Genomic DNA, 23,061 nt, shown 5'->3' with positions numbered 1-23,061 from the left:
CGGTGGCTCCATTCTTTTCAAGTGTCCTAGTAAGTCATGACAGTGTGTGACAGTGAACCAGCATGCACTATATCAGGACCCTGAAACGGAAGCAGCCATCCAGCCATCAATCATTTTCTTATTGACAACTGTGCTATTCCTACTGAGACATGTCACAGTGTGACATTTATTCTGTGATAAATCCTATTCTTACAACAGACCAAGTCACCTTGATATTGAGATGAAAAAAACAAAGAGTAATTGTCAGTGTAGCGTGGACTCCTGAGTGGGTGGTCCCACTACATCAGTGCCTCCATCTGCTGGCAGCCTCCAAGAACAGCTCCGCCCTCACTCCTTTCTGCACCATTAGACCACCCTCAAACCGCTGACCCCGGGTTGGCCTTTGGAAAAATAGCTGGAGACACACCTTCAACAACTAAGGCTGCTGTACACCTAACAAAATACACCTGGTCGTACAAGCACATTTCGCAATTCCCCAGCTAATTGCACAGTTGATGATCAAGCATATTTGGTGTGTTAGAGTAGATGAGCATGTGTATTTACAGTACACCTCTTGTGGCAATCCACAGATCTAAGAAAATATGAATCTATCATTCACTCACCACCGTCAATCTATCTTTGTTGAGACAATATATGTATTTTATTATGTTGCACAAACAGCCTGAGCAATAACTAATCTGCTACCACTACTATGACTACTCTTGATTGATTGTGACTCTAATCATAAGCACAAGTCTACCCTGCTTGGTAATGACAAGCCATTGATTACCTTGAGAAGGCATATGGTAAAAAAGACCACTTTTTCAAATGTGATGTTTCTGTTGGCTACAGATGGTTCACTAAAGTAATCTCAAGATGAAAATGTGTGATGCTGAAGTCTGTGTGTTTATTTACCCTTTATTGATTTAAATTTAATGAAATGTCTAATGGCAAAGGCTGAAACACTGCAGGTACTGATCTGGCTGTGATTGAAGTGATGGTCAGTACTCCCATGTTGCTTACATTGGACCTGGCCTCAGAGATTAGAATAATATGAGCACATAAGTCCTTGCTTGTTCCTCGCCTCTCCACCCATGCCCCCCTCCCACTCCTGCTGCACTGCTCCCTCCCACTACCCCTCGTTTTCTCCCATTACCTCTCTCTGCATCACCTACAACTCAACACGTTTTTGAATCATATAATTGAGTATTTTCTGCAGCATGTTTCTAAGTGGAGCACATTTGAGGACTCTAAAGCTAATAAAGCGCTATTATCCTTATGAGGCGACGACTGATCCGAATCCTGTCACTGTGTAACTCAACTGGGGGCAAATGAGCCAGTCTTGTGTGCAGACTGCATGTCACTTTATGTGTAAACCCGAAACCACTCCCCCTCTCCCCTCTTCTTCACCTTGCAGATGTTAAGTAAGAAGGGGGGTAACTTTAAGGGGGGTTGAGTTGAGTACAGAGACTCCTCTCAGATCCTTTACTGCCAGTAAAAGAAAAAAAAAAACATAAAAATTTAAAAAATAAATATATTCAACAGGAAAGCTACATCAAACCAGTACACCAAACTGAATCACACTATTTGGAAATACATGAAAGAGCAAATGTTTGTTTGTGAATGCATTATTTTTTTCTGTTGCTGTGTTGAGTTCCATGTCAATTATACACATACAAAGGCATTTGCTAGACAACATTAAGAGTTTGGAGTTTATTTTTTATTCAGCAGGTAGCTGTTTTGGACATAAAGAAATTATTAATGGTTACATTGTAAGTAGTCACATTTTAAATGATACTGTGGTGTCATGCTTAACCAGTCATCCACCTACTGTCAGGCAAGCAATAATGTCTCAGAATGGATATTCTTACACTATGCTTTCATGACTCTGATTATAAACAGTAAAACAAAACTTTAAAAAAAAATACTCTCAACACCCATGCTGACTGTGCTGTAGCTGAGTTACACTAAACTGAAAATGTAAGTTAAATGAAATAGATTTGTAGATGGTACTTGAGGAAGTTTGTGTATGTACTCACTCACATAATGTCTGATTTATACCTGGATTCTTGTCAAAGCTGAGCCAGTGGTGGCTTAATCAGTTTGTGTAAGTAACTAGAGGAGAGAGTTGAAACACATATTGGAAACATAAAATGATGCAAATCTGGCCATACCAAGGAAACTGCTGAAGATATAGAAAAACAAAATTAAACTCATGCTGACTGTGCATCTCATGGGAAACTACTGTAAATGAGTTACACTAAATTAAAGTTAAATTAAAGTAAAGTTAAATGAAACAGATGTGTTTGGGAGTCTGTTTCACTGTCTGCAGCCATCAATCTTGTACTCATCTGTAAAAGTATTAAACCCTGTGCAGGCAGCTTTATGTGCAGATTTTTTGCATTCTTCTTCCAAAGGCTTTTTTTCAACCCAGGTGTTTGATTCCAACAGATACTGCATCCTACAAAAAGAGGCAGAGAGTGAAGAGAATGAGAATCAGTCAGTGTAAAATCATACATACTTTCCTTAATATCATTGACTACACTTACATTCTATTTGAGTCGGTTGTGGAGCCATCTTTGCCCATGATGAGATATTGTTTTCCCAAGTCTAAGTGTCCTTTACACTGACGCCTCTTAGCAAACACTCGCATAGTATTCTCAGTCAAAAGGATGTCTCCATCTGGTAGACAAAACGATTGTCATTATATTTATGATTAGTCTTCCAAGCATAAACGTAATGGCACACAACTATTTAAAGGTCAGTGTTACAGCATCTGTTACGGTTTGTGGTTACAGTTTACTTACGTGATCTGAGTACCTCGATTACATTCGTTTTGTACAGCTCAAAGTTACTCTTCATAGAAACATTGAGGACTTCAACAATGTATGCTGAAATAAAACAAGAATCAACCATTTATTAACCATTAATCTGAACCGTTCTATTGCATAATTTTGTACAGTGTCACTGTATGAAAAAAATTGATTCTTTATAGCCAAGTTGATATTAAATACTTTACACCATAATGTCTTGTGTGCAGTACTGACCGTAATCTACTGTGGGGAAGAAGCAAGCATGTTGTAAACGGACATTCTTTGTGATTCTTCGACCTCTTTCTGATTGGAATGTATTTTGTACTTTATGACAGGGCCCTAAAGAAAAGATGAGCATAAAGCAATTCTAATTTACACAAACCTGCAGGGTAAAGCTACATTTATTCACAGGTGTTTGTCAGTATAGGTCTTAAGAATAATGGCCTACTTTCTGCACATTGGCACACATCCTCTGAACACAGTGTGGAGACCATCTTGCTTCTTTGGGGGGCATTGTAGAACACAGTACACTTTCTGTCTGCAAGGAAAGCACAAATAGTTCATAAATTCCTGGTAAATTAAGGAAAGATGTCCCCTCTATCCTGGCGAAAATATTAAAAAAGAAAACGTACTTGGTTCATAATAATCATAGAACACAGCTGGAGCAGGCTGCAGAAGGCCAATTGGTACTCTCTGTATAGCATCGAAACTAATACATTCCTCTGATTCAAAGAGCTAGAGTGAAAGAAGAAATATTTTAGTACTGGACATGTAAAATTTTTGTGTATGTAAATAGATTTCAGCCTTACCTCATTGAAGTAGATCAGCACTCTTCCATAGGAGACCTCATAATGGGAAATGTATTGTTCAGGTTCCATTTTTAGCTACGAGGAGACAAGAATTTATCTTTTTGATACTGTAGCAGAAGAATAGACCATTCCTCTAATTCATTGCTTTGTTAACAGAGGTTTGATGGAATAGAGTTGCAAATTGGGAACTCCATTTTGTATTTTCATTTAAAAAATTTCTTTCTATGTTACTTAACATAGAAACATGTGATTGTCCCAGATAATGATATGATCCTAGGTTTATGTCAGAGCCCCCAGTTTTAATTATTTCAACTGAATTTCTGAAAATTCATGTTTTTGTTCAGTTTTTTCCATCAGTTTGGCATAGTGGACAGCTCTAAATACTACTATACCCAGGAGCTAGTGCCAAGCCAGTCAGAGGTTGCAAATCAGAACAGTAGTGAATTCAAAATGCTTTGTTGTTGTTCATGGCACTGTCGTTAAAAAATTAGCCCTGAATTCAGAAGGCAATGTATTTAAACTGTAGATTGGAAAGATTGATACCACTCTTACATCACTAGGCTAAATATGAAGGCTAACTTAGCTTAAAATAAACACTGGAAACAGCTAGCCTAGCTCTGTCCAAATGTGACAAAATCTGCTTATAAACACCTCTAAATATTACCTATAAACAAGTATCTTGTATGTTTAATCCGCACAAAAACAAAGTGTAAAAACAACAGATTGCTGTTTTACAGCTGTGCCAGACTATTTCTTGGTAAGGACCAGTAACTTCGTGGAGTCTCTGCTATTTGTGTCTTATGTTTTTTCTGTACAAAGGCTTGCACCTTCAACTTTGTTTTCTAAAACAGTTGCTAATCTGCTTGCACTGATTCAACCGGGAGAGTTTCATGTCCATCCAAGCTCACCTCAGCTTGTCTATTGAGAAAATGAATGGGACATGACATAACCCAAAATAGCTTCTTCCACTTTCCACAGAGGATGATGATGATGAGAAGGTAGAGAGAGCTACTAACCACGTCCAGGTCCTCAGTTACAGCCTCAAATCCACTCAGAAGTGTGATGTCAGCAATGGCCATTCCTGTGAGATTGCTGTTCAGGCTATGACTACACACAGGAAGACAATGAAAAATATAGACTGATCAGGATTTGCGACCTTTTCCCGCAAAGCTAATTGTCTCATGTATGCTTATAAAGAGCAAATGTGATGTGAATCTCATTAACTAACCTGACGCAGATTCTGTAGGTGACAGCCTCGTCTGAATTTAAGTTGTTATCAAGATCTCTCCTGTTTCGGGTTCGAGCATCAAACCACTCAATGGCTGATCGTGGCACTCGCGCCTCCTTCTCCTCATTGTTATCATAGTCATCATAGTATTCATAATTTTCTATGACCTTAGCTAGGGAGACAGAGGTCAATGTAACTGTGTAGCTTTTCTCAGCAATACAACTGGTTGTGACTTATTTTCAATGACAAAAGCTCACCAGTGTACTTCACTTTCCCCTCCACTGTGACGCTGATAGACACTTGGTCACAATCGTCCTTGGGATCCAGTAGATGGTAAGCCTTTACAATCTGCAAAAAAGATTGGTGATTTACTATAAATGATGGATCTCTTTGAGCATATATAGACATTAATCAAACTTACTTTTAGCTTGGTATCGCCTTTTCCTGTTAATTGCACAACAATGTTGTTTCCTGTTAATTTCTGTGACAGAAGACAAGAAAAAATAAGTAATCTAAGAATGAGGTCAATTATTTATATTTAAGTGTAATGCTGACAGTGCTCTATGATACCTTAAGGTCTGTTTCCACCTTCTCCTTCTTATTTTCCAGTACAAGCTTTACAATGTCTCTCTTTCCTGGGACTGTGAACTCTGCTATTAGATTTGCTTCGGGACTGACGGACCTCTTTAGCTCATACTCCGCGAGGGCTTCCAATGCCATGATGGTATCCTGGGCATGGTAATAAAACATTAATAACATGTTTAACATCTCTACTCTGATGGTTATCTGTAATCTGAAGTATACTGTATGATGTGGGACTACACAGGGGACACAGGGGACACGGGGCAATGTCCAAAGACAGGGCTTTTTTTGGGTTCAAACTATTCTCAATCCAGCACCTAATCACCTGTGTGGATTTGAAGCCCCCAAAATAGTTTTCTTGGGTGGTTAACCAGCAGGCTGCGCTGTCTGCCCACTTGGTATGCTCAAGTTCCACTGCAGTTAGGAGGGCGTAGGCTGTAGTCTCTACTGTGATGCCATCAGCCCTCTCCCGATTCTGGTTGGCATCAGTTGTCCACAGATAACAACCATTCTTCCCTGATAATTAAGAAATTGACAACAAGTAAAAATTAAAACAATTTTATACTGCGATACACCGTTTTGTTGAACTTTACATTTTGACCAAAACATGAATGGTTGCTCTTGGGGTTGGGCGATATGTAAATATATAATATAAATTGTAAATTAAAATAAAATAAAACATTCTGCCACAGTGTTTACACCATGATAACTATCACTTTAATATCTCTGGGTGTATTAGGCATTGGCTGTAAATCAATTAGAAGGGCTTCTTTATGGAAATAGTGGATTTTTATAATTTTTTAATCAATGTGATAAAATACCTTGATTTGTTCACTGGATTTGTTAAAAACAGACATTTCTGTCAAGTTATTTTGAGCCATAATCAGTTTCTTAATTAATTATACTTAACTGACTTTATTGACTATTTCATGATGGATAAGTCAATATGAAATTACATATTTTATCCATATCGCCCACACCTATTTGATTTGATTGGACATGCCTTCAGTAGCCAGTGCTTGAAGTTTTGTCCAGGCAGGTGAGAGATCTATTCCCTTTGGCAGGCAAACTGCAAGGCAGTAGGCTGTAATGGCAACAGCATAGGGATGCTGAAGCTCCTCAAGGTGTGACAGGAGATATGTTGTTGATCTTGAAATGCTTGCTTCCTGGTAGAAAGTAGCATGAAGGCAATCAGTACATTTTTACACTCAATCTTCTTTGCAAATTATGCTTTGAATACAGTGCATTAAAATACGTTTAATATAACACTACAACATAAGACGGTGTAGTCCCTCATTCGTCCAGGAGTGTTCTATCGTAGTCATGTGACGTAGTGATGAGGGAGGTGCAGCCAGAAAACAATAGGCCTGATTACTGATTACTGGGCCATCATGGAAACAATTAGGTCAGTTTCAGGTGAAACTAGGCAGGGTAATCAGCAGATACTCAGGAAGACTCCTTCCTGTGGGCAGGGCTTAAGTAACACAGAGTAGCTTAAATTTCTGAGTTCCCGGACCATTTGTCACAATTGAGAATGACTTCCGGATGGGAGCCAAAACGTCTTGATTCTGAAAACAGTGTCCAGATGTCTACGACTGAAACCTTTTCTATGATATAACACTACAACAATAACAAGGCTAAGAGTCGACAGCCACACTAGCAATTCTGTGAGGCTGTACTAAGGCACAGCAGTGCTTTGAGCTAAAATGGGAACATCAGCATGCTACCATGCTCACATAGAGATGATTAGCATGTATAGTGTTTACCATTTGTCACCATCTTATTTTAGCTTGTTAGCATGCTAACATTTGCCAATTAGCTCTAAACTCAAAGTACAGCTGAGGCTGATAGGAAATGTCATTAGTTTTGCAGGTATTTGGTCATAAACCAAAGTACTGAATACATTTTAATAATAGATTTTGACCTGATGATGACCTGATCCCCTGACGAAGAGCCATTACAATTCATCCTGAGGGGGACACGGATGTCTGTTCCCAATTTTATGGCAGTCCATCCAAAGATTTTCAAGACATTTAATTCAAAACCACAAATGTAAACTTCATGGTAGTGCTAAAGGAAAAGTCAGGTATCCAAAATCATTGGGATACATAGCCTGGGACCCATTAATGTCTGTACGAAATTGTGTGCCACTCCCTCTAGTAGATGTTGAGATATTTTACTGGATAGGTGAAAACTATGACATCAGGATTCATCCTCTGGGCAAAATGAATATCTGTAGAAAACTGCATGACAATCCATTCAATAGTTGAGATATTTCAGTCTGGACCAAAGTGGTGGACTGACCAACATTGCTATCCCAAAAGCAACACCATTAGCGTGGCTAAAAACAGTCACCCAGGACAGTAATATTATCTTTATATTATCTCACCGCATTATTTCTCCCTTCGGTTTGCAGGAATTGAAGGGACCGATGAAGTGCAAGAGTTATGAAAGCCGTCATGGATGCATCTTGGTCTTTGCCTTTCTACATTAAACACACACAGACAATGTTGCATTCAAATGATTGCTATCAAGTTTGTTGCCACATCTAATATTGTTCTAAGTAGGGCTGCACGATATGGTAAAAAATAATCATATTATTTGACATATATTACCATTGCGATATGATTCACGATTAGTGGGAATGATCATTTTTGCATCACAATTTTCACTTTCACTGAAAAAACTATTAAAATCATGATGATGTGACATTTATTGGCGTCTGTACCAAGCAACATTTTCTTACATCTGGAGAACAAGATTTGTAGGCCAGGGCATCTCCGCAGCACTATAGTACTTCATTATAAGTCTGTTTTGTCACGTATTTTACCTTTATCAAAAAATTGCAGCTTCTGCGATTTGGATATTGCACTTGGCCATATTGTGATTTTGATAATATTTCGATTAATTGTGCAGCCCGAGTTCTGATATGTATATGCATGTTGTAACATGCATGCAGTTGAGGTTACCAGAACTCCTCTGTGTAGCACTGGGTGTGGGTCACTGAATGACCCATCAGTCTTCTGTACTGAGAGCAAGTAACTGACTGGGTGCCTGATCTCTTCTTCAGGTACAACCTTAGCCTTCCTGCCCTGCACTCCAACAGCCCCTGTCTGACGCTCCGACACCAATGATAGCACTTTCACTACAAGGGCAGTTACCCTGAGGACAAGAGAAAGAAAAACAAGGAAGAAGAGTGGATGAAAAAAGCAGATTTATAATTTGAGATATTGGAAGTAACTACCTAAAATCAATAAGGCAGCATAAAACAAATACTCACCAATTACTAGATGGCACTGAATACCATGCTCCATAAGATCCCTTGTCTTTTGTCTTGTAATTCAAAATATGGATATAACCTGGCAAAGAAAGTGTTTACTTTGTTAAAAACAAAAATGTCCATAGCCCTGTTAGTGACCTGTAGAGGGTGTAACGTCCCACAATACTAACGTGAAACAAGAAGATGAAACAGTAGCCTAGGGGTCACTTTTGATTCCCAGTTGAACTTTCCCCATTTAAAACATGTTAAGTCAGTTATACATACGCCTCCAACAGCTAGAACAGATCATCCATTCTTTTGTCTCCTTTTATCTTGTCTATTGTAATGCACTGTATTCTTGTTTAAACTTAGAAACTGAAACAACATTATTCTGCCACTAGCAGTTGGTTTCAGTTGGGTGTGACTTTGTGATTTAGTAGAATTTAGTTTTTCTATGATAATCTTACTGCTAACCAAACTAGCCACTATACTAGCTGTCTGGCGCTAATGTGTTTTCTAAGTAACTGTTGAATTAATGTTGGGATAACTCTTTTTACTTTTACTCTTGTGGACTTGACTTAATGTTGATCCTTCACTGGTGATACTTTACTTTTTCCTGATGTGAAACTCAGTGTAATTAATATGACAGATTAAAGTCTATACTTTTGTGTATACTTTTCCTTGTTACTATACTAACGTTTTCACAGTTTCACATTTGCTTCTAGTAAAAACTTCAAAGGCAATCTGCTGTCTTGAACCTTTATTGGGAGTGTGTTTAGCTCGCTGCATTGCATAAACTCCTTTTTCATCTTCACTCTAAATTTGTGTACTTAGTCACAGAAAAAGGGGTTCATAAATAATGAAGAAATTATGTAATTAACTGCTTGATGTGTTCCTACCTTTCTCAATTTTATCAAGCGCATCATCTCTGGCACCAGCAGGCAGTTCAAACCATTGCTCACTCAGGTCAAGGTAGCGGAGGGCTGAAGCCGTAGGGGCCAGTCGTACCATTGTCTGTTCTAAACAACCTGTAGGCAATACGATCAGGCTAGCAACCTTCTCAGGAGAAAGAAGGTTCTTCGCATGTGAACTGCCAAATCCATCCCCTGTCAGATGAGAACATGGAAAGGGTAAGACACTGTCATTTACAAACGTCTGTGAATTGTATGTTTCTGTCTAACAACACATACCTTCCACCGAAATGAAAATATTGGAGCTGGAGTCAGGGACTGTGTCATCTGGTAAAGTTCCGTCAATAATGATAGTCTTAGTGCTCCTTCCTATCAAGATAGAAAGAAGTAAACTGATAAAAGCAAATGTAAGTGTTAAATGTATTTAAGAATAAAAATAATGGCAACTGAAACAACTCACCATCTAATTTAAACACCTGGGTTTCTTCTATTCTCTTTTCTAGTCCTTCTGTCTACAACATGAGAAAATAGAGCCAGATTATTGTGTCCTTTGCCTTACACATAATATGCAAGTGGAAAAGGCATGTTGAATTAAAGGACCAGTGTGTAACATTTAGGAGGATCTATTTTGCGGATCTATGGAATATAATATTTATAAGTATGTTTTCATTAGTGTATAATGTTGTTACGTGTTTTCATTACCTTAGAATAAGCTATTTTTATCTACATAGGGAGCGGGTCCCCTTCCAAGGAGGTCGCTATGTTGCACCGCCATGTTTCTACAGTAACCCAAAACGGACAAACCAATCACTGGCTCTAGATAGGGTCTTACATGTTTTTCACTAGTTTTGCAGCAACTATAGTTTCTCCTGCATGCTTGGAAGGGGAGGGTGATGCAAGTGGCATTCAAGTGTTTGCAAACTGCAATTTCACCACTAGATGCCACTAAATCCTACACAATGCTCCTTTAAGTTAACATTACTAGTACACAAATATGTTCATTAGTTAATATTTTAATGCATGCTCATAATCAATTAAGGCATGCAATCTTTAACACACAAGCACAGAGATTACAATTAATAACGATTAACGCTTTTAGCAATTTGTATAAGCATAAATAGCTGTAACCAGTAAGTACTGATTAAAAAAGAAAACAGCTGACAGTGTTATCAATGTTATTGTTTAAGATTAAAATGTGTATAAAGTGTTCAGGAGTTATGAGAAAATGCTGATACATCACATATGGAGGGTCAACAAGGCAAGTTATTTTAACAGCGGTTTAGATCCAACATAACTTTCAATATGTCATATATGTTTCCATATTTATTTTGTCAGGTAGGCATCTATTATAAAATTATTTTGCAGACATAATGTCTTTGTCACTTACCAACACATTCAAAGTCTTTTCAACTGCATCTATTCCCCTCTCATTCTCCATATCATAGAGACGTATTTTGATGGGTATTGAGCCAGTTACCATGGGGACAGCAGAGAAGGAGACAAACTGGGAAGAGTCTTGCTCCACAGTAATGTTAACAAAAGCTGAAGTGGTGGCCGAGCCGGGGGAGCAAAGTCCCTCAGTTTGTTCCATGTGAACTGCCACCTATATGTCCACAGAGAAAAACAACATTAAGAACTGAATTTCAATTTGTACATTAGGTGGTTACTGTTTTGAGTGCCACTTAATATCAATATTAGGTTATATTTACCTGTAGACTGTCATAGCCATAGTTGTAGATAACAGGCGAAATGGATAGTTGCTCGTATTTTTTCACTGAGTAAGGCAGTCTCAGAGACACAAATGTCCTCTTAAATGCTTTGACCTCAGGTGGCTTAACTACACAGAAACCTAAATGAAACATGGAATAAGTGAATTGAAGTTATTAATGAGAAGCTCCTCAGTCAAATATCGAGATGCATATGTGAAGTGGGAAGCTGTTATTACCGGTGGCTGCAGATAAAGTAACAACCTGAATCTCCCATGTGGTGATGGAATCAGGTAAGGCCAAAGAATAACTAAGGGTTTTTAATTAAGATAAAACAAATTAATAGGCAGTAAAATGCATCTGACAAATGCTTTGTTTACTTATAGTTTATACTGTAGACTTAATGTAATTATCCAGATTCACTGAACGGTAGAAAAAACAGAAATTCTCAGCAGAAATATTAGAGGCAAAAGGAACAAATGCAAAGAATATAAAGAAAAACTGGGGTAACAAATGGTTTGATTGTTGTAACTAGCCACTATATTTCACTGGAAAAGAAAATGTTACATAAAACTAAAAAGTTTACTGTCCACCTCTTACCTTCCTTTGTCATTTATATCAAATTCTGTGAAGGCAAAGCTTGGGGGGAAAAATCGTCGAATGTATTGAGCAGCAGTGTCCAAGAAGAACTCTTCAATGTCAACTGTGAATGCAGCTAAAAATGAGAAAATGAAAGGTTTGTAATTAAACTTTGTGATAATCATGCCACAGTTATTGAATGCTATCTAAGTAGGTGTGTAAAGCATTTAATGTCCACATGACAACTTCATCTCACTCCTGCCAAGTCCTTTCTGGGCATCCTCTTGTATCTTTTTTTGTCTCAGACGTTCTCCTTCAAGGCAACATTTTAAAAAGGCTTCTGTACAAACAGGATTTGCTTCCACCAGAGAGACTCTCTTCGCTCTTTCCTGACATGTTCGTCTCATAGGGATGAGAGAAAACCCGTGAACACAACAGTCTTGCAACTTTTCATTGGAAAAGTTAGATTCTGAAAGTGACATTAAAAAGAAAAGACACATTTATATAGCATATTCTTACCAAAAGTATCATATATTATCTCAGACTGAAGTTGTAATGCCAGAATGTTGTCTTACTTAAGGTCATCATTTCCTGTTGAAGGTCCACAGAGCGTCTTTGTCGTGCAGAGTGGGAATCACAGACAAAACCTGGAAAAGTAGTATAGCAGCATTAAAGCTCAGCATGGGATAAGTAAGTGGGATAGCTGCTTCAGTTTGGATGGTTGTTGGTATTATCAAAACAATAATTTGCTAAAAAGGTAAACATTATTCAAATGTAATCTATTATCTGCTGTATTGAGCTTTATCCATCTATGTTACATCTAGACAGGTAAAAATACTGTATAACACAATCTAAACGGGATGAATAATCTATTTGTCCTATTCTCATTTAAAACTTAAAGAAGAAAATTTGTGTTTTTGTCATACTCCTTTTCCACTGTGACTGGGACTGAGAAACAAATGACAGGCCAGCCTCTGTTAGTACAGATGCTGGGTCAGATCCTCCACCATATGAGCAACCAAGGTCAAATGACTGCATAGTAGAAAACACCTGAAAAGTATGAACAAGAGCTTGGATTTACTGTATTATAATAAATGGGATGAATTCAATAATCTCAGTGTGTTGCAAGAGAGAGTATGGGTAAAAGCAGTGTAAAAGTGTGAAGGGGTTACCTGTTTGGCTGTGAGTTTATTATCAGCATGGAGAGCGTAAAAGGCCTTATCCACAGCCAGCAAAGCCACTCTGGCTTTCTGACCATGTAAATCAAATTCTAGCTTAGCCTGTTGTCCAGGTTCAAACGGTCCTTTTTGTTCTACCTAAATGAAAGTTAAAATATTATACAGAAATTTTTAAATGCCATTGTCCAAGGTCAAGGTTAACACATAGGCTGTGCTATGTAGTTGAAACTAACTTAGACTAAACTGAATCATATATTTTGTGTTGAACGCTAAAGTTGATTTCATTTAGTCTTTGCATTATCTTGACTACCCTCCCTGCCCCATTTATAACAAATGCAAAACATTACAAGAAGTGTCCTACTTATACATAATTAAAAGAAAGTTGTTTTGATTTACTATCTCACCCTGCTCAGGCTGCACTCTTATCTGTTCTGTTTACTCACCTTGACCTTTATCTCACATTCATCCCTGACATCTACCCACACCGAGTCAGCAATGATGTTACCACGCTGGTCGAAGTAGTAACCAATCAGACGGAAGGATGGCACCATATCAGGCGTTATCTGCAGGTTGTATTTCACTGAAGTGCCAATTCTGAGAGAACCATTTTTTACTAGGACCCCACGACTTAAGACCTACAACATAGTCAATTTAAAAATGTTAGATATAAAAAACTGTTGCTTCTCTTTGTCAAAACAAATCCTGTTGGATTCACTCAGATATGACTCACCATGTAGTATATAAACCCATGTTTTGGGCCATTGATGGTGTTGTAATTTACAGTTAGTAACTCGCCCACAGAGTACATCTTGTTGGTAAAACTCAGGTAAAGGTAGCTGCCACTCGTAGATGAAGCACGTTGAATAACTTTCCTCTGCTGAAGGCCGTCTGCCGACACCTAATGAAGTCAGGGTGTAAATAGTTAAACTGAACTAAAGGAAAATCCAGTGGTTTATCAATTTAATAACATCTTTAGCTTGTCAGTTGTTTAGGGATACTAACTTCCACAATAATCTCAGCTGCCGTGAAAATATTAAACACAGGGAACACTGCCCCCTCCTGGTTTGTGTTGCCTTGCCAAGATTCCTCTGAAGATGCTGGTACATCAATCTTTACTGGCACACCAGCTGCTGGGGAGCCATCTGGGAGACGCATGACCACCTATAATAACAACAAACAAAATGTTTTACATACAAAATCAGCACAGTCATGAACATAGCTGTGTACCCATTTGTTGGTTTCATGCCTACCACCACATCTAGTGGATATCCAGGAAGGAAATATGAGCGAGTTCGAGAGAGATCCATGGTGTATTTGTAGGAGATGATAGGAAGGTAAACTTCTGCCTCTTGTATTTCCCCACCTGGACCAAAAACAAAAAACTGATATCAGATGCAATGAAAAATCACAATAATATAAATCTTCCTCTTCCTATTCTTCTTCTAAATTTTGAGATTAATTATTATTATTATTATTATTACTATTATTATAGTAATAGCAGTAGTAGTAATAATTTTTTGTTATTGCTATTATTGGAATATCAGAATTATTGAATAACTGATGTATCATACAACAAATGAATAGAACTGCTATAGTGTGACAAACATATTCCTATAGCAATTTCATAGGGGTTTGTGTAACAGTTTTGCTTTAATTTTGCCATATAGTCTATAAAATATAGGATTGTGGTAATACATTTAATTTGGCAATTCTATTTAACTAGCTACTCAACACTACACCCAAGTGAGTCAAACTACTGTATTTCAGCACATCTCTCTTTAAATACCATTTTGCAACATCCAGAGCCATTGCAGTGCCCTAGAGGTGCATAACAAGAAACAGAAACAAGACGTCTGGCCATTTAACACTAACCATAAGTAAACATCATACTTTACTGTGTACTTTTGGGAGTTTGCTGACTTAAACTTTGGTAAAGAGTGTGACAGAGTGTCCCTTACTTTGTATGTTGGTGACAAATACTCCCAAGTAGAGTTGTGCTCCACTTTGCTGTAATTCGGAGAGGGTTTGGTTCTGCTGTTTTTGGAGTTGCATGTGTAAGTTTGCTATCTGGAGAGAAGCTGTTGCAGTTCCATCCTTGACCTGAAAGAAATGGCATATTGTGTTGATTGTCAAGTACTCTGACACTTAAGAGATACAATATACAGCTGCATCATAAAATCTGTTTCCTCACCGAACCAGTCAACTCCAGTCCACTGATATAGACAGGCTTAATTTTTTTACCACTGGTTGTATCTGTTTTTACCACTCCGAATTGGCAGTGGTAAGCCCCTTTAACTTTCTCACCATGTGAATACCTAGAGAAAAAAATCATTGTAAAATTTGAAGTTTAGACAAAAAGAGAGTCTGATAACATTAGCCAATATTGTAAAATATGTGGACTAGCATTAAGCTATCCTCTTATCAAAACTGCATTAATCAACATCTTTAATATTAATATTATATCAAATTACTAGGGATAATTTGAAAGCAATTAGTTAAAGACACATAATTAGGCTACCCAAATCTGCTGCTCTACCAAGCTTTTTAGCCACTTTTAACATATTCATTCAGCTTGTTTCTGAGTCCCCCGGCATATAGCTATAACTATGTTAGTGGCCAAAATTGATTAATGCAGCTTTAACAGGAAAACTTGACAGTAAAGTAAGTTTGATGGGAAATGAATTGCCACTTACATGGCTAAGATTTTGAAGTCAAACTGTTCAGCAGTCAACAAAACATAGCTCTGCTCCATTGCAATAGTCACCTCAAAACTTGGTAAAACTAGGGAGTGCAACAATGAAAATGTTTTTGAGAGGGAAGAAATATTATCTGTTCATTTAAAAAAAAAGAAGAAAAATACTTCAAATGAGCTTACCGAATTTTTGGACTTTGAACTCTCGGGAAGCAACATTTGCTTCATCACCTGCATAGTGTGCTGTAATCTTCCATGTGCCCATTCTTTGTAAACAAAACATACATGTGTTATTATGTCAAAGTTGCTTGTGCTGTTAGACGCAGTTTATTGTAAATCTGTTTTCACATACTTAGAGACATCAGGTACAGGGAATGTGCCTTTGAGTATTCCTCCCTTTGCAGATTTAAGGGACTTCATTATTCTGTTTCCAGCAGCGTTCTATCATAAAACAATAAAAATCATGAATCATGAAATTAAACCATGATAATTACTTGTGCATATCTTTCAAAGTCATCTTTATTCCTTTAGAAAATATATCTACTCACAAATACTGATATCTGGAACACTTCTTCATGAGGCCTGAATGTGTGGTCAAGAGTGAATATCCTGTACTTCACTAGAAGAGATAATCAACATAACATGGCTTTAAAAAATTATTTCACATTGTTTTACATTTCTTCACATTCGTTGACTTTCCTTTTACCTGTTTGTGTTGGGTTGTAGATTGGCTGATCAGTCTGAATGAAGATATTGCCCCTGTGTTTTGATACTAGGACTCTTGTTTGTTTCCTGCCACTGAAGGAGGGGCTCTCTGCCACCAGCATAAGGTAGGTACGATCAGGACGTTGGGGTAATCTTGACATAATGGTCCTGTCTATCTGTAAAAATCCATATTAGAAGTTTGGGTTAATGATGTCTTAGGTGCGTCTAAATTGTTTGCTTTTTGTATGAGTGGGGAAGTTTCTCATACCATGAGCTCAACAGTTTGGGTCTCCCCTTCCACTGTACACAGAGCAGTTTTCTTCCCAGACACAATAGTATTGGTACTCTCATGCTCCAGGTAAAGAGTAACAGGATTATTAAGATGAGTTATCTGGACAAACACTTTCTCACTGACACCCACATGAAACACTCCGGGGGCTGAGATGAAGAATCTGCACACAAAAAAATAGCACTTACTACTCACTACTTATCTATTACATTATGACTATTACAAAATGACACAATAATCATGTAATATATATTATGCTGAAAACATATTAAATTATTTAATTTGTTTGATATCAAATCTTAGAAGATAGAAAAGCATATTTTAACCCTCTTTGCATTTAACACAGGTTATTACATTATTACATAATGTGGATTCATGCAAATATTTTTACATTTACCCGTTGTCCGTTGAACACTCTGATTCCATAGTCAAGATCAAGAAAAGCATCAAAAAGATGAAGCACTTCATTGTGCAGCTCTTTCTTTGCCTGCTCTGACACAGGCTTTTGATTAACTGAGGCTTTGTTATTCACCCACCCATATTTCTCAATCGTTGGATCTCTCAGTGCCCTCCCTCTGTTTTTTTCTTCTTCTAAATCTAACTTAGAAAGAAGTATCATTCGTCAGAGTGATGTCTCGCTTGGCATGTACTAACTGGAAATACATAAACTGAGAAAATCATCATACTGTCAGATATACCATGTACACTGATGTGTAACAAACATGTTGGTTCAGTAGTGTTTACATTTCTACATGTGAGACCCAAACATATTTATCTCAAACATGAGGTTAACAATACAGATCAGATCATTGTGGACTGACAGATGCATTTCAGACTACAACGTGTTTGATTTTATAAAAGTCCATTTTATTTCACTGCTTGGCTTGCAGCATGGAAAGTGTTTGTTTCTATTTCACAATGTGTAACCATACCCTCATTGGTCAGTGCAAGTCAGCCAGATTTCCTACAAATCATGTGATTTACAAGAAATCAAGTTTGGGCTCTTTGGGCTTGGGAAGGAGTGAGTGTTGACTCTACAATAGGTGGTTCATGAATGATTTGCAAAGTAGAGCTCAAGTATATCTGTAAACTCCCTAATTACAACAATTTCTTCAGTTTAGTGAAACAGAGTTTTTAATATATCTTATCAATATTTGATAAAGCTTCTTATTTTATCTAACAGATGAACAGCATAATGCAACACAGAACAACATACTAAAGTGCCTTATTTAACACATAATAAATGCTGTGTGCAGTTAACTTTATGTGTGTATTCATTAGTGAACTGACCTTATGCTGAATGGAATTTCTGATCTGGCAAAATGGAACAATTGTAAGATTTATGACTTAAGACAAAGACTGTTATCACATTGTGATCTGAGCAAGTAAGAAAGATATCCAGAGACAAGGTCAGAAACTTTATTTTTTCCACATGAACAGCTTGTGTAACAGTGCTGATGCAATAAACAGAGTTACAAAAAAACAAATCTTGTAGCAGATTAGTGTAGCAGGATATGTTATGCAATTCAACATTAATTAAGTTTACATTTAAAATAAATTCTTTATCGATATTTTACTTTATACTCATAGCTCTTGTGTAAATGTAAACACCTACAAACAGCCATGTCAAGATTTCTTGGATGAATTTAAGCACCAAAGTAGTTATTCCAGCTAAGTGCTCCATATTAAAGCACTGATCCCTAGAATCTCTGACATTTTGCCTCAATTTTCCATCTTGCTGTGACCTTCTCTAATAGTACATACTGTATGTTTAAGGAGATTTAATTGGTGTTTCAATTCTATCTTATTTTTTGTCAGTGCACAACCAATAGTACTAGAATCTTTTTCAACTAATTTCAGGGTGTTTATTAAAAAGGTTTTGAATTGCATTTTTAAAATATCTGCCAGAAATTTTAAGATTAAATAATACACAACTGTAACATCAACATTAAGCTTAAGCTAGCTTCAATGAAGTGAAAAATACTGACCAATGTAAAGTTACAATCAAGCTAACATATACACATAAGTTATATATAGAATAAAAATGGGTATGTCATGGCCCTGTATAATCCAAAAACACATTTGGCACATGGGTGTAACATCTCTGTCAGCCTCCATTTTACTTCGCCAACAACCAGCCATGTGGCCCTGTGCCATAGCATCTCTTCATCCATTAATAATCTGATTCTCCCTGCATAGCGAGAGATATTAATTGTACTATTGAAAATGTATCTGCCCAGCAAACTAGATAAGCAACTGATCCACATGTTCAGTTTACTTGTTCCTTCAAGATATGATATTCACACACTTAAAACAAATGAAGCAGTTTCAGCTTTTCAGAACTACAGAAAATTGAATGTCATTCCACTGCTGCAGCCTTAGACAAGGTAAGTAGCCTACAAGAGAGAACTCAGGGAACTGAAAAGTCAAAGTCCAGGGTCTGGATGTGCAATGTGAATTAACAAAACCTAAATTTGAATTAGAGCTAAAAGTCACATTTGTTAATAATCACAAATTGAAAATGTTGCGTACAGATGTCATTATTAATCAACTTCAACAAATAGTTTTGCAACCAGTTTGGGCCCTGCAAAGTCAGACTCTTTTGCAACTATTAAAATGCAGTCCCTTCTTTGCACACAGCTACATGATATTTAATTAAGTCCCATGTTGAGCTCTGTATTATCACAGTAAGAAGTAAGAGGGAGTAAACGAGAGTCGGGGGCATGATGTCCATCCACAACTCCTGGATATGGAGAAGTAACACAAGAATTGCGTTTGGACAATCAACACCAGACTCCCTGTCAAACTTGCAAGGAACAGCAATAGCATCTCTTAGCCCTGGGAGGGAGTAAATGCTGCAGTGGATGGATGGTTTGACAAAATATCATGGGAGATGAATTAAAACAAGTGCAGAAATATCTATCATAAAATGTACTGAAATGTTTTAAGCTTTTGTTCAAGCAGTTGCTGTTTGTTAGGAGACTGAAGAATTTATGAACTGTCAAGAAAGCAGGCTACACAAATTTAGTCCAAGTTAAGCTGTTTCTTAACAATATTATAATACATGTTCTAAAGGTTTCTACCACTAAATGCTTTTTAAAAAATTACAAACTGTTTATCTAACAGTTCTCTTTATGTCTTATCTATAAACTGGCATATTAGTTAATTAATTTGTACTAACAAGTGAAAAAGTAAACTATTTTAATACTTACACCGTGCACCATCAATAATACAGAGATAATAGTCCCAGAGAAGCAGCTATTAATCGTGTGTCCCTATGCATATGAAATATTAAACTCTTATTCTTTCTTTTTAACTGATTTCAAATATTAAGTTCACTCTCCCCTGCATCCGTCCTCAACCGCTGCTTGTTCAGTTTGCCTGTCCGTGTCCCCCTCTCTATGTCTTCCCCTCTATCCATCTCATTTCATGCAGGAGTGGGGTTACCTAAGAGACTTGGCCTCAATGGAGAAAATGTCTTTTTCTACAATTAACTGTGAAAGTGACAGAAGGAAAAGAAGGGAGGGATCTACAGAGGGGTGCAGACTCACAGAAGAAAAGGAGAGATGGAAGGACACAAGTGCACATGGCAGGTAGAGAGACGTAAAGTTAAAAACTAATATTAGCACTCATTTTTAAAGTTTCAACTTCAGAAAGGTCTGTAATAATAAATGCCTGTAATTAAAAGGGACCACAGTTATAGAACAATTTTAGTTGAATGTTTGGACCCTCAGACAGCACCATTTAGTTGCTGCATTTAACCTTTTGATTTAGTAAATATATTCTGTATTGCATTTAGTGAGGTTAATCATTTATATGATAAACTGACATGTACAGTAAAGGATGTATTTTGTGTCCTAATAATAAATATATTTAGAATTTATTTATTCTACTCTTAATAAATATACTGCATACGTTTCAGCTTTGTAGCACCTCATACTTGAATTGGGATTAGGCCAAATGAGGTTGCATTACACTGATCCCAGTGAAAGTGAATTATGTCTATCACCATAATCTCTAAAAATGCAGAGGGAGTGACCACTGGGTTTCCATGGGGAGATGTACACAAAAGGGTGTGGCGTGGGAATGTCCTCAGGGGTCAGGAGTGAGGGTGAAAGGGTCAGAGGTCAGAGCCAGCTGGACAGCACACAAGAGGAGATGAGGGTGAGAAAAGGAGGTGAGAGGGTAGTCCAGAGACTGACTGACTGGACCCAATGGGACATTAACATTGAACTGATGGGAGACTCACTGACCAATGCCTATTCAGGGGGAAAACTAAGCTATAATACACTCATGTGTAATGGTCCGTGGTAATTGACAAGTGACAAGACTCTCATTTTGGATGCAAAAGCAGTTATCAAAATGCAGCGGTGGATTACAAACTATACGTACTGGTATTCAGTGGTTATATGGGGTTATTTATTTCAATGATGCAAACATACTCGTATACTAATGAAATTGTAAGGTTGTAAAGTACTATACTTAAAACTGGATTATATTGAAAGTGTTGGAAAAACAAAGTCACTTCTTTCCAAAAAGAGGCCTATAGGAATATATGGGGCTATAGATACATACAATTTTATTATCAGTTTGTGGTTTAAGCACTCGCTTCAGTATGCACCCAATATCACCATTTGTTTTCCAATTGTTTTAACTGACATCAATTATAATAACTTGCAGTATCAAGCACAGTGTATTTCCTGTGTTGTATCATTCTTCACGCAGTTTTTTCTTTTTCCACCTCGAGGAACATAAACTTTAACAAGTACCAGCTGACAATCAAAGCCCATTCAAACATATATCAGGAGCTATTAATTTCAAAAAAGGAAGGAAGTTTGTACTGTGTTGTGAAAAGTGAAAAAATAAAAATACACAGGCAACACATGATGTTTCTGCAAAGACTGGTTCTATGCAACAACCTGCCTGATTACCGTGAAAACCGTCTATTCACAGTTATTATTTATGTATACAGTTTGAGATCAATGAAATACAGTTTTGTTTGAATATGTTGTATAAGTTCCAGTTCCCATGGTTATAGATGCTCTGTGTACCTCAAGTGTGCAGACAGGAAGATGAGCGTCTGTGAGCTCTGTCTTCCATGTTGCTGCTAGTGAAGGTCAGGTCAGTGAGGGCAGCAGGCAGTCTGGATCAGGGGCCACCATCATCTGCTGGTCTAAAAAAGACAATCTTGGGGCCCAACCCAGGGGGTCAATATGCAAATAGTAACCCTTGAGTGAAAGGCATAGAGCAGATCAATGTTCTCACATTACTCTTGCTGCCCATGACTGTGAATGTGCACGCCTACACACCACGTGAGGGTTTCATATTTAATTAAATTCAATCTCAACAATAGAGAAGGCAGCTGTATTTCAACAAGGCTGGAAATGTGACGTCATGAGTGAGCAGTAAAATAGCGATGATATCTCTGTTGAAGCCCATCAAAGTCCACTAGCTTGATGTTATAATTGTCAAAAACATTGCATTAATAACTGCAAAAATATGAGCTTGTATAACCAACACACATGTGTTATTTATCCATACAGTATTTATGAAAACTGCAACAGCTTTGTCATCGGAAGTGTCACTGTGCCTCCGCACTCATACAGCACATGCATAAATTCAGTTTTTCTGTCTTAGGCAAGTGTACCCACTGCTGCCCCCCAGTGGCCTCAACGGCACCTGTAACACTACAGTCATATTTCCTTTCGGATCCTTGTCCTGGTGCCCAGTTCCAGTAACAGCCATTAGTTGAACTGTTGAATTACCTGAAGTGTAGCATAGACCTAGCCAAACATGGGGTGATGTGGTGTTCTTTGCCTTTTCAGCCACTTTCTCCTGAATGTTTGGTGGTAATGTGGACAAGATCAATATGATGCTCCCTGCAGTAACTCCATGTCATGTTTTCCTGGATCATTATCAGGTTTCCTTTAGGAAGACAACAGACAAAGAAACAGACAAATAGAACTTAATTTCATAATGCAAATTCATGCAAAATGAGCACAAAGGCACATGATGTATTTAAACAAACCAGAATTTAAACTTTGAATGTTTTCAGCGGGCTTTAGCGTTGAGGAGTGTGCAGTGTTGTGGGCTGTCCACATCAGTGTTGTTAATACAGGGACACCAGATACACTTGTTTGATTGGTGGTTGTTGGAATGGATGTCCTTGCTCTCAGGGTAAGTAATGAATGAATAGACACTGAGAAGAGGATAATTATAGATGCAGCTCTGTTGTGTATTGTGTATAAGGCTGCAAAAGATGAATAAAACTTAAAGCAAATTCACTTTGCTGACAGAAAAAGCATGTAATACCAAAACATACCCCCACGAC

General features: G+C 37.5%; 1 protein-coding gene across 2 annotated transcripts; it reads right to left on the bottom strand.

Moving 5' to 3' along the window:
- Positions 1-1,677: 1,677 nt before the first annotated feature.
- On the bottom strand, positions 1,678-20,084 carry c4b (complement 4B (Chido blood group)). Of its 2 annotated transcripts, none has more exons than XM_044207563.1 (41): positions 19,943-20,084; positions 16,710-16,893; positions 16,443-16,617; positions 16,285-16,355; positions 16,089-16,177; positions 15,920-16,002; positions 15,738-15,825; positions 15,236-15,359; positions 15,003-15,144; positions 14,295-14,407; positions 14,047-14,205; positions 13,775-13,942; positions 13,488-13,679; positions 13,039-13,182; positions 12,793-12,916; positions 12,442-12,513; positions 12,123-12,335; positions 11,888-12,002; positions 11,527-11,597; positions 11,291-11,430; positions 10,969-11,184; positions 10,042-10,093; positions 9,861-9,950; positions 9,570-9,776; positions 8,692-8,770; positions 8,381-8,573; positions 7,801-7,896; positions 6,415-6,577; positions 5,737-5,927; positions 5,400-5,558; positions 5,251-5,310; positions 5,087-5,177; positions 4,830-5,001; positions 4,618-4,708; positions 3,602-3,676; positions 3,425-3,527; positions 3,241-3,330; positions 3,027-3,131; positions 2,787-2,870; positions 2,529-2,661; positions 1,678-2,440 (listed from the first exon to the last, which is right to left on the bottom strand). In XM_044207563.1, exons 2-41 carry the CDS (start codon positions 16,710-16,712, stop codon positions 2,299-2,301), a joined length of 4,878 nt encoding a protein of 1,625 aa, XP_044063498.1. In that variant the 5' UTR covers positions 16,713-16,893; positions 19,943-20,084; the 3' UTR covers positions 1,678-2,298. The 2 variants fall into 2 exon arrangements, with proteins under 2 accessions (XP_044063498.1, XP_044063497.1); XM_044207562.1 differs by lacking the exon at positions 19,943-20,084 and adding an exon at positions 17,128-17,281.
- Between the last annotated feature and the right edge of the window lie 2,977 nt (positions 20,085-23,061).

The sequence above is a fragment of the Siniperca chuatsi genome, linkage group LG9, assembly GCF_020085105.1.
Source record: "Siniperca chuatsi isolate FFG_IHB_CAS linkage group LG9, ASM2008510v1, whole genome shotgun sequence".
NCBI classification, from domain to species: Eukaryota; Metazoa; Chordata; class Actinopteri; order Centrarchiformes; family Sinipercidae; genus Siniperca; species Siniperca chuatsi.
Note: the sequence above shows the minus strand (reverse complement) of the source record. Positions and strands in the feature narration are given on the sequence as shown.

What these genes read in the sequence shown, in the direction of transcription:
- c4b (XM_044207562.1), bottom strand. Translation starts at nt 17,198, where the DNA reads ATGAAGTGCTTCATCTTTTTGATGCTTTTCTTGATCTTGACTATGGAA. An exon ending in CCCAAACTGTTGAGCTCATG is followed by an intron (nt 16,618 to 16,709) that starts GTATGAGAAACT and finishes GGATTTTTACAG; the next exon opens with ATAGACAGGACCATTATGTC. An exon ending in CCGAAGGGAGAAATAATGCG is followed by an intron (nt 6,578 to 7,800) that starts GTGAGATAATAT and finishes ACTTTCTACCAG; the next exon opens with GAAGCAAGCATTTCAAGATC.